The following is a 12,310-nucleotide window of genomic DNA, read 5'->3' on the forward strand; positions in this document are numbered from 1 at the left end:
ATATATATATATATAGCAGTGATGACCATGAATTTTTTTCAATGGTAAAATTGAAAATATCAGGCAAAAAAATCAGACTATTAATTTAAAACCGGACAAAAATTAACCCTGTAGATGATAATATAATAATATCAGATCAACAATTACAATGTTTTACTCCCCTTGAAGAGACCAAACTAATTTCACTAGTTTCATCATCAAAATCATCAACCTGTATACTAGATCCTTTACCTACTTGTTTCTTCAAATAGATAATTCCTGAAACAATCAAACCTCTTTTAAAGATAATCATTTTTTCCCTTAGCATTGGCTATGTACCTAAATCTTTTAAACTAGCAGTTATCAAGCCCTTGATTAAAAAACCTGACCTTGACCCCCGTCAGCTGTCTATCTATAGACCAATATCAAACCTCCCCTTTATCTCCAAGATCCCAGAAAAGGTTGTAGCACAGCAGCTATGCTCATACTTACATAGGAATAACATTCATGAAATGTATCAGTCAGGATTTAGGCCTCATCATAGCACAGAGACAGCACTGGTTAAAGTGGTAAATGACTTACTTCTGGCCTCTGATCAGGGTTGTGTCTCCTTGCTTGTGCTGCTTGACCTTAGTGCAGCTTTTGATACCACTGATCATGCTATTCTCCTCGATAAACTAGAAAATGTAGTAGGCATTAAGGGAACGGCCCTTTCCTGGCTCAGGTCTTATTTGACTGATCGTTATCAGTTTGTAGATGTAAATGGTGATTTCACTTCACAAACGAAGGTAAAGTTTGGTGTCCTGCAAGGCTCTGTTTTAGGCCCACTGCTCTTTTCTTTATATATGCTACCTCTGGGCAAAATTATTCGTAATCATGGTATTAGCTTCCACTGTTATGCTGGTGACACACAGTATGTTTCAGCAAAGCCAGATAGATAGATAGCATTTATTGTCATTGTATTTCTACAATGAGATGAATGGAATGACAGGTCACATCTTCCCCCTATAAGGAGAGAAGAGGTCCTTAAAGCAGCCACGCGAGGCGCTAACGTCCTCTCTCATCCGCGATAGAAGAACATTAACAGAACGGTCAAAGCAATAAACAAAGTCACAAACACATACGACATCATACAATGGAGCAGTTACGTGAGGGGTCTTTTTTGTTGGTTACAGTACGGGAGGGTGGGGGGGGGCAAGAGATTAGAAAAAAGAGGAAAATGTGACACTGAGGCAGTCCTTGACTAGGGCAGAGTATTTACGAAAACAGTGTGTACTAGCCGAATTTGATATGGTGTGCTTTGGGGAGCTGTTGTTATCACAGCTGTGTGTCTTTGGAGTGTCCGGTGCAGATCAGAGTCAAAACAAAGCATATTCTGCGATGAAGGTCCTCTGGGAGAAAGAAAAATTAGCCGGGGAGGAAAATGCACAAATATAATCAAGCAAATCTAAGAACTCAGGAGATTGTACAATTTAGTCGGGCACCTGGTTCTGCATGGCCCCCAACTTTATGTCCCCTTGCAGGGCCGTGAGACCCCTAGTCATCTCCTCCTGGCGCGTGACCATGATTGCGGACTGGGTCGCGTTGGATTTACACAGTTCCGAAAACATATTCGTGATGGTATCCAAGCGTCGGGGGATGTCCACGGATTGTAGATGGTACAGTTCCTCAATCCGTGTCACCTTCTGATGTAATGCCCTCACCTGGTCAGCAACGGCTCCACAATGGTGTGTGATGACAGCTGACAGCTTGGGGGATTCTTTATTGGCTGCCTGCTTTCCAATTTGTCGATAGATCAGGAACATCCCCAGGCCAATCATCAGGACACCTGCTATCAAAAATCCAAATATGTAGACATCTTCGATGTCTTCTAGGGACAGAGGTGCCAGACAGACGATGTTCCACTTGTTCCAAGAGTCCATCGTGTATCCAGCAGCAAAAGTCCCATCCGGACATGTCAGCTCTCCCGAACCAGCATTCCTTCGTGAAAGGATCGTATCAATTGCGTTGAGGGACCAGCTTATCAATTCCATAATTTAGGATTCGAGAAGCTTCACCAGCAGAAGGAAAAATAGAGATGAGACGGGAGAGGCACACAGACACAGCAGAGAGAGGAAAAAATGCGACCGCCTCCAGCGAAAGTCAGAGAGAGCGATTGACAGATGACAGACACCAGCTTAATAAAGTTGAGGAATGTGTAAAAGACACTAGAAACTGGATGTTTATTAACTTTCTCTTACTTAAGTCTTACTTAATTCTGTTAAATCATGTGCAACAGTAAAAGACCTTGGTGTGATTATTGACTCTAGTCTTTCTTTTGAAGCTCATGTAGATAATATCACTAAGATCGCTTTCTTTCATCTCAGAAATATTGCTAAAATAAGAAATATATTGTCACTACACGATGCAGAAAAATTAGTTCATGCTTTTGTTACCTCTAGGTTGGATTACTGTAATGCCTTACTGTCTGGATGTTCCAGTAGATGCATAAACAAGCCCCAGTTAGTCCAGAATGCAGCAGCGAGAATCCTTACTAGAACCAGAAGATATGACCACATCACCCCTATCTTATCCACACTGCATTGGCTCCCAATCAAATTTCATATTGATTATAAAATACTACTACTGACCTATAAAGCACTAAATGGTCTCACGTCACAGTAGCTGAGCGAACTTTTGGTCTTTTATGATCCGCCACGTCTACTTAGATCAAAAGGTGCAGGCTATTCGTTGGTACCTTGAATAGTGCGGGTTACACTCTCACGCGTTCACTCAGGTTTGTCGACAGTGGAGTGGCTGGCTGCCTTATGTCCCAGGGTACCCTCATCTCTGTGTTAGCTTCTGGCTCTCCCTTTTAGTTATGCTGTCATAGCTTACCACAAAGTACATTGTCCTTAATCATTAGAGGACAAAAGCTTACCTAACAATCTCTCCCTCTCTCTCCATCTCTCTCTATCCCTCACTCTCTGTCGAGCTACATGTGCTACTTCTGAGATGCCAGTGATCCTGACGCCTTCTGCTCCCTGGACCTGCCTAACCCATCCTGATGCCCTACTTCTGGTTGGAGTTCTCATCGGTTGAGTTCGCTCGCTGCTGCTGGGGGTGGCCCCATATGGACGGCGTGAAGAACTGTTTGGATTGCCGGGGATGGTGCCACAGGGGACTGTGGAGATGGCTTGCAGATCACATATGGGGAGCTGTACTGTAATGGCTTGGGACTGCGATTGCTGTAGTGGCTTTGGGGCTGCAGTTGCCACGAGCACCTTCGTACTCAGGACTCCATCAGTGGACGGTGGATAGATTTTAACCAAGCATACTTCTTGCGAAAACTATGATGAATTTACTGGTTGCTCAATTGCACTATTTGGCCATATACTACACAATAATAGAAGGGATTTATCTATAATTGCACTATCCATTGCACCCAGATGAGGATGTGTTCCCTTTTGAGCCTGGTTCATCTCAAGGTTTCTTCCTCATATGGTCTCAGGGAGTTTTTCCTTGCCATTGTCGCCTCTGGCTTGCTCATTAGGGATAAATTCACATGTTTACACACACACACACACACACACACACACACACACATATATATATATATATATATATATATAATTTCCTTTAATAAATTTATTTCTGTAAAGCTGCTTTATGACCATGTCCATTGTTAAAAGTGCTGTACAAATAAAATTGAATTGAATTGAATGTTGTGAATGTTAGCTGATGAATTCGCCAGCAACCCCAAAAGCACCATCGCGTCCACTTCCATTGATTGAAGTCCGCTTCGAAAGAATTGGCATGGACATCACCAGGCCATTAGAATGGACTGCATGAGGGCATCGCTTTGTGTTAGTTTTAGTGGACTATGCAATGCGATACCCGGTAGTAGTGGCTCTTTGCAAACATCCCAGCCTGCAGTGTTGCGGAGGCACTCTTCCATGTTATCTCAAAAGAGATCCTGACTGACCAGGGCACGTCCTTTGTCATGCACTCTTCACGGACTGTATGTACAATATTATTAGGGATTAAATCAATTCAATACCATCTGCAGATGGATGGGCTGGTCAAACGATTTAATCAAATGCTTAAAAATATGATTCGTAAGTTCTTTCACAATGATGCTTGGAATTGAGATAAATGGCTTGAACCTCTGTTTGCAGTACGAGAGGTCCCACAAGCCTCCATGGGTTTTTTCCAATCTGAATTATTGTATGGGCGCAACCCTCATGGCGTCTTAGATATCATCAGTGAAAATTGGGAGGAGGGACCTTCTAATAGAAGAAACAAAACTCAGAATGTTCTGGATCTGAGAGCAAAACTCCACACCTTAAGTCACCTAACCCAGGAGAATTTGTGTCAGGCCCAAGAACTACAGTCCCGACTGTATGACGGGGTACTCAGCTACGGGAATTTACACCAGGAGATAAGGTACTCATTTTGCTACCCATGTCGAGCTCTAAATTACTCGCAAAGTGGCAAGGACCAATTGTGGTCACATGGTGAGTTGGAGAAGTTGAATATGAGGTCAGACGAATAGATAGAGGTGATGAACCTCAACCTTCTGAAACCATGGAGAGAGGCTCTGGGGAGGGTCCTTCCCGAGAGCGAAGACCTGGGACCAGAAGTAAGCGTAATAGTGCAGCCCAATTCACCCTGGTCCACTGTGGAGACCACCTCTCACCAACCCACATTGCACAGGGTGCAAGGAGAATTTCCTGATGTGTTTTTGCCTCTACCCAGTTGCACAGACCTCATAGAGCATCATATTTTGACTCCTCCAGGTGTGGTTGTACGCAGCTGCCCATACCAGTTACCTGAAAGCAAAAAAAGTGTGATTCAGGATGAACTCAAGGCTATTCTCGATATGGGAGTAATCGAGTAATCATGATTGGAGCAGCCTGGTGGTCTTTATGCCCAATTTTTCACTTTTGTGTGGACTTTAGAAAAGTCAACACGGTGTCTAAATTTGATGTCTACCCTATGCCTGGCATTGATGAGCTGCTCAATCGCTTTTATTCGACCCTGGACTTAACTAAGGGGTATTGGCAGATTCCCTTGACTCCACTATCTTGAGAAAAAAATGGCCTTTTCCAATCTGTTTGGGTTGCACCCATTTATCACCGTTCTATTTGGGTTGTTTGGGGCCCCAGTGATGTTTTAACATCTCATGAGCAGAATATGCACATGCTGCTGCTTATTTAGATCCTTGAGATGGGTGGGACTCACAGCAAACCCAAAGAAGTGTGCAGTTAGATGGGTGGAAGTACAGTATCTGGACTTCCACTTGGGCCATGGGCAGGTGCGTGCCCAAATTGATAAGACAGAAGCAATTGCAGCCTGCATGAGAGCCAAGACCAAAAAGGTATGAGGCAAGTCCTGGGGCTGGCTGTCTATTATTGAAGATTTGTACCTAATTTTTCAGACATCACCAGCCCACTGACTGACCTCATTAAAAAGGGAACACCAGATCTGTTCCAGTGGACGGAGCAGTGTGAGTGGGCTTTCCGCCAGGTAAAAGCAGTTTTGGGAGGCCACTGTTGCATTCTCCGGACTTTTCTCTCCCTTTGGCGGCGCTCTGGGCCCGGTCCCTCTGGCACGAAGACGGATCTGAGGATCGTTCTTTTGTCGAGGAGGGCCGCAGCTTGACGCCTTGGGCCCAGGGCTTCCGAGGGCGGGCCCCTCTGGGGCGGGACGGTGTACACCTCATTATATGGTGCCCGTCTCGCCTCAGTGCCCTCGGGAGGTCGATCTGCCAGCCCTACCACCTATGGTGCTTCAGGGCGCAGCGGTCTCCGGCGAGTGTTTCTCCCAGTTCTCGCCCGGGAACGTAGCGGGTCTGGGAGGCTCGCGGCCTCTTTGGAGGCCTTTGGAGCAGCTAGTTCGGTCGTTCCCTGTCGGTTGGCCACTCCAGGGCACCAAGCTAGCTGCTCTCGCTGTACCAGAGGTCAGTCTCGAGAGGCTGATCCCCTTAGTGAGCTATTTGGCAGTGTGGAAACTTCTGCCGAATGTGTCTCAATGGGTCCTGCGTACTGTAGAGAGAGGCTATCGAATTCAGTTTGGCTCTCCTCCGCCTCGCTTTTCCGGGGTTCTTCCCAATCTGGTGGGTCCCGAGCAGGCTCTGGTAATGAAACAGGAGGTACACACTCTCCTGAGGAAGGAGGCCATCGAGGTGGTCCCTCCTCGCGACAGAGAGTCCGGGCTCTACAGCCGGTACTTCACTGTTCCCAAGAAGGGTGGAGGGCTGCGTCCCATTTTGGACTCGCGGCACTTGAACCTCTCAGTCGCACGACTGAAGTTCAGGATGCTCACGGTCACACAGGTCGTGTCTCAGATCAGCTCCGAAGACTGGTTTGTCACGATCGACCTAAGAGATGCATATTTCCATATCTCCATCCTTCCTCAACACAGGAAGTTCCTGAGGTTCGCTTTTGGGGGCGAAGCTTACCAATATGGGGTTCTTCCATTCGGCCTAGCACTCTCACCCCGCACCTTCACGAAGTGTGTGGATGCTGCTCTGGCTCCTATGCGACTCCGGGGCATCCGCATACTGAATTATATCGACGACTGGTTGATATTAGCTCGATCGGAGCAGATGGCGGTTCGGCATCGTTCCGCCCATATGAAAGAGCTGGGGTTAAGACTAAACGCCGAGAAAAGTGTGCTTTCTCCAGTACAGAGAATCACTTATCTGGGCGCGGTGTGGGATTCGACCACGATGCAGGTACGCCTGTCTCCTGCTCGGATCGAGTCGATCCTCACAGCAGTCGCGAGAGTGAGAGAAGGCCGGTCACTCACTGTGAAGCAGTTTCAGAGACTGCTGGGTCTGATGACTGCTGTACATGAGACCCCTACAGTGGTGGCTCAAGACCAGGGAGTTCTCCCTGAGGGGAAACCCGCTCTGTATGATCAAGGTCACGCGGCGGTGCCTACGTGCCTTAGACATGTGGAGGGAACCTGGGTTCTTGTCTCAGGGCCCGGTGCTGGGAGCTCCTTGTCGCCGTGTAACGCTAGCGACGGATGCATCTCTCACCGAATAGGGAGCGGTCATGAGTGGCCGCTCTGCCCGTGGTCTGTGGAGCGGCCGCCATCACACTTGGCACATCAACTGCCTGGAGATGCTGGCCGTGTTTCTAGCACTGAAACACTTTCTCCCAGACCTAAGAGGTCGCCACGTGTTGGTGCGCACCGACAACACGGCAGTGGTCTCTTATATCAACCACCAGGGAGGTCTGCGCTCGTGCCCACTTTACAGGCTGGCGCTCCAGATCCTTGTGTGGTCCCAGGGGAAACTCCTCTCGCTGAGAGCAGTTTATATCCCTGGCCATCTCAATATGGGAGCAGACGCCCTGTCAAGGCAGGGGCCGATGCCCGGGGAATAGAGGCTCCACCCCGAGGTGGTGGAGCAGATATGGCGTATGTTCGGCCGAGCTCAGGTGGATCTGTTTGCGACTCGGGAGACATCGCACTGTCCCTTCTGGTTCTCTCTGACTCATCCAGCTCCCCTAGGACTGGATGCTATGGTACAGACGTGGCAGAGGCTGCGTCTGTACGTCTTTCTGGAGAGAGTGCGCCGGGACGGGGTCCGCTTGCTGCTAGTAGCCCCGTTCTGGCCAGGTCGAGTATGGTTGTCGGGCCTGATTTCCCTTCTCGACGGCCCTCCGTGGGAGACTCCTGTCAGGAGGGACCTCCTCTCACAGACGGGGGGTGACATCCTTCACCCCCGCCCGGAGTTGTGGAAGCTGTGGGTGTGGCCTCTGAGGGGGCACAACTCAGAGCTTCCGGTCTCTCAGCCCAGGTTGTTGAGACCATCCTCCATTCCAGAGCTCCCTCAACGAGGAAACTATACGCCCTGAAGTGGAAACTTTTCACTTCCTGGTGCGGAGACCGCCGGCTCGACCCTGTTCACTGCCCAGTTGGTACAGTGCTGGAGTTCCTGCAGGCCCGTCTCTCCGCAGGGCTGACCCACTCCACCCTGAAGGTCTACGTGGCCTGCCACGCCCCTCTCGGTGGTCAGTCAGTGGGCAGGCACCCCCTGGTTACACGTTTCCTCCGTGGTGCGCTGAGGCTCAGACCTCCAGTGCGATCTCGGGTCCCTCCTTGGGACCTGGCCGTGGTTTTAGAGGCTCTCTGTAAACCCCCCTTCGAGCCCATAGAGAAGATTTCGGACCGCCTTTTGACATTGAAAACTGCCTTTCTCTTGGCTATTTCCTCTCTTAGGAGAGTGGGGGATCTTAAGGCCCTCTCTGTGGCCCCCTCTTACTTAGACTTTGCGCCCAGTCTGGCCAAAGCGTTCTTGTACCCCCGAGCGGGGTACGTACTGAAAGTTCCCTCCGCGGCACCACGGCCGGTCGTGCTGCAGGCCTTCTGTCCTCCTCCCTTTCGGGAGCCCGACCATTGGAGGCTTAACTGTGCGTGTCCAGTGCGAGCACTGGATGCATACGTCCACAGAGTTGCCCTGTGGAGGAGGGCGGACCAATTGCTTGTATGCTTTGGTCCCCCGAAGAGGGGTCTTCCTGCTACCAAGCAGACCCTCAGCCAATGGATTGTGGAGGCCATTTCCCTGGCTTATGAGTCCTCTGGTCTCCCCTCACCCTTGGGGGTCAACGCATCGGCTCTTCTGTCCTTCTGCCTTGAGCTGTGCCTTTTCCACACTAGGCAGGGATTTGTAAGTCTGGCGGCGTGGATATACTCGTTCCCATAGCGTTTCGACGCAGCTCGAGTTCCTGAAGGGGAACGTCTCCAGGTTACGCATGTAACCATGGTTCCCCGAGGGAACGAGACGCTGCGTCTCAGTGCCACACTTCCGGCATCCCTGCCGCGCTTGCCTCATTTCTCAGAAGCTAGCGCGGTGTTTGCCGCTCTGGCTTTAATGCTTCAGGGTCGGTACGTCACCCCGCCCGTGACGTCTCGCCCATCCATTGGACTGATTACACATGTGATTCAGAGCGCGGTCACGCAGAAGGCATTCCCATAGCGTTTCAACGCAGCGTCTCGTTCCCTCGGGGAACCATGGTTACATGCGTAACCTGGAGACGTTTTCTTACTTGAGACTAACATGAGGGTGGCCACTAGAGGGCAGTGTTGCTTGAACCACACCAAAATTTATGGAAATTAGACAGCAAGAAAGACCTTAAACAAAGCAGATTACCATGTTTCACTGTAGGAATGATAAATTGAAGATGTATAATGATTGAATATAAGCCCTCACATCTCACTGAAAGCATTTCTAAAGAGTTTTCACTTATCCGTGCTCAGCCATATAAAGCACTCTTGTATTAAAGCATTTTTATATCTAGTGTTTAGATCCTCTTTCTGTGATTTTCTCTGACAATTTATCACATCAGTCTGTATTTTTCTTAACATGATAACCCATATGCCATATACAGCAATATAAGGGTAAATATTACTAACATGTTGGCCATATTATCAGCATGAAAATGTGCTAGTATATAATTACTGAATGAATGATAATGTTTCTTGTAAGGTGTGTGTCCCTTGCCTTTCTCCCACACACACTGTACCATGGTGTTTGAATGCGCTATTTGCTGGTCTTCTCCAAATCTTTTTTTGCCCATTTACCTCTGATCATAGGGCATTTAATCCACCTGTATTATTCATCTGCAATATGTATTATTTATAATGCAAAAATCTTAAAATATTCACTCAGTCTTTCTCTATCACAATTAAATATCTAGTATATTTACTTTATTTGATTTTTTTTTTACTAGAAAACATACCAGCATTAAAATCCACATCCAAGAGCATGACAGTGTAAGTTTTTTATTTATCAGATTATCAGTATTATTTTGACTTCTCCCTCTGTGATCTCTGGGCTCTTGTGTCTGATCCACATAAGCATTATTCTGCTGATATGTCTTGGGCTGTAACTCTCTGGGCATGGGGCTTTAATTCTGCCACAATATGTAGCAATTTCTCAATATGTAGTAAAGATTAATGCAAAATTGTTCTTTTTGTGTCTGTCAGGGTTTTGTGCTTACACTGAGGCACTAAAAATATAGACAGTTGAAAGCACTGTTAAATTAATCTGTTAAATTCTGCAAATACTCTTACTGAAGAGTCATTATTTTAAAAAATGTTCCCTGCAGAGATCATTAACATCATTTCATTTAGAAAATGAACAATACTTGTTAGTTGACAACAGTGCCAAAACTTTTACCCCACACTATACTTTACATATGTAAGACAGTAAAAACTGGCCACACAATTGAAGTACAATTAAAATCCATTTAAAAGTACAACAGTGTCTTGTGGGAATTTGTAAAAAGCACTTGATTTATATGTGAGTATATTTACAACAAAACTTTTCACTGTCTATGAACATGAGAAACTCTGTTAATCCATTACATTACTGTTAGTTTTTCACCACAAACTTTTATTTACTCAATAAATACACAATATTTTTACAGTATTACTGTGCACCAACAGCTCTTACCCCTCACAGCCTGGCATGACCAAATAGAAAAAGCCAGGATAATAATCTTCATCTTTTCCTCTTCTTCCTCAGATCACAGCATAAAACCTTCAGATTAACCACAAATACACATTAATGAACAACAAGTTGCTTTGTTCATAAGAAGCATTAATGATTTACCTTTATGCCTCCCTTTACCAGAAACCACGAATCTAGTGCAAGATTTCAACATTGCAGATTTCGTAACTCCAAATGCCGATGTGCCAAATTAAAGAAATTAAACAAAAATAGAACACATTAAAATTTATTCACATTCTGAGTTATTTATTGAAATTCCCACCAGCATTTTTGATTTTTTATAAAATAGGGATTGCAGTGTTATGATATTTACATTCATATTGACTTGTGAATTTCTGTGTATGCTTATTTTGGGTGAAAACTAATCATGTTTATTGAATGTAAACTAACAAAAAATAAAACTATGTAATCACTATGTATTTGAATGTATTAACAAATCTACAGTTTTATACTTCAGCAGTGTGAATATTAGAAGTAGCTACGCTATGTGTTCAAATCGTGTAAAGGATGGAAGGTAAAAATGGTGAGGCTTTATTAAGCAAAGTAAATGAAGGAGGAAGAAATATCATTTACTCATATATTTTATTGTTTCAGATCTGTTTTTCTTTATTTATGTAATAATCCACCATCTTCAACTCATCTTCACACAGGAATTATTTTTAATTTTAAATCTTAAGTGCTCCAGATTTACAGTGTTATTTAAAGTGTAAATCCTTCTTGTTTAGTTCCACTGTAGTTACTGAACACTAACAGCTGAATAATATTTCGAGAATTAAACGAGTTAAACCTCCAACACACAGTGAGGCTGAATGGCATTTTCTTTTTAGCAGATTTTCAAAATATGCTCTGGTTAAAAAAAAACAGGCATTTATTCTGAGAAGGAAGATTCCTGAACAAAAATTTTTTTTTTTAGTTCTTTCAAATCAACATCAGTTTTGTGGTGTTAATTTCAAACTTTGTTTGGTACAAAAAGTTACCAAACACAGTGATTGCAGGTGCAACAAGTACCCAGTATATTATCCTGAAAACCTTCTTTCCTAGTCTAAACACCTAGGATAATCATTTAAGCTGTGACAAGGTAGAGTGGATACCAAGGCAATGTGGTAGAAAGTGGTAGAAAGCTTTATCGGTTGTATTTATCGGTTGTGGGTCAATCGATGTGAAATCACCAGAGGCCTCCCGACTGACCATCTAAGATTAGCTTCATACTTTCTGGAAATAATGTCTCTGTTCCCAATAAAAAGTGTGCTAAAATTTCAGACTTGCATCTGCATTGATTTCTGAAATATAGAGGCTTTAAAAAAGTGGCCTCATAAAGGTGTGTTCTACAGAAAAAGTTATAAACTTCCATTTTCAGGAATTGTTGACTAGTATAAGATGTCTTTATCATCTAAAATAGTTTAATAGTAATAAAGTAGTACAAAGGTAAAATTTGGTGTTCCGCAAAGTTCTGTTTTAGGCCCACTGCTCTTTATATATGCTACCTCTGGGTAAAATTATTTGTGATAAAATTATTTATATTACCAAATAAAATTATTTGGCTTATCCTTCTCAGATATTTCTCTCCTTTTCCTGAGGATTCTCTTGCTAAGTACAGGATCAGCATCAGGCACCGGCTCAAGACGCACTTTTTGCCCAAAAGGTAGGAGGTGATTTCGATGAAGGATTTTAATGGGCCCACCTCCATTTTCAGGTCTCAATCGGAACACTGGCAAGTTTGTCATCTGACTCTCCACCACATAAGGAGCAGAAACCCAGCGATCAGCCAACTTGTGTTTCCCTTGTAACCCCAAATTCCATATCAAGATTCTATCTCCAGGCAAA

General features: G+C 45.1%; 1 protein-coding gene across 1 annotated transcript in view; it reads right to left on the reverse strand.

The window, feature by feature from the left end:
* The window catches only part of LOC117597043 (complement factor H-like), a 29,792-nt gene extending 19,208 nt beyond the window's left edge, over window positions 1-10,584 (reverse strand). The window contains exon 1 of the mRNA XM_053233207.1: window positions 10,430-10,584. Coding sequence (XP_053089182.1) covers window positions 10,430-10,481 — 52 coding nt within the window. The 5' untranslated portion in view covers window positions 10,482-10,584. The remainder of the gene's footprint in view (window positions 1-10,429) is intronic.
* Between the last annotated feature and the right edge of the window lie 1,726 nt (window positions 10,585-12,310).

The sequence above is a fragment of the Pangasianodon hypophthalmus genome, chromosome 4, assembly GCF_027358585.1.
Source record: "Pangasianodon hypophthalmus isolate fPanHyp1 chromosome 4, fPanHyp1.pri, whole genome shotgun sequence".
NCBI classification, from domain to species: Eukaryota; Metazoa; Chordata; class Actinopteri; order Siluriformes; family Pangasiidae; genus Pangasianodon; species Pangasianodon hypophthalmus.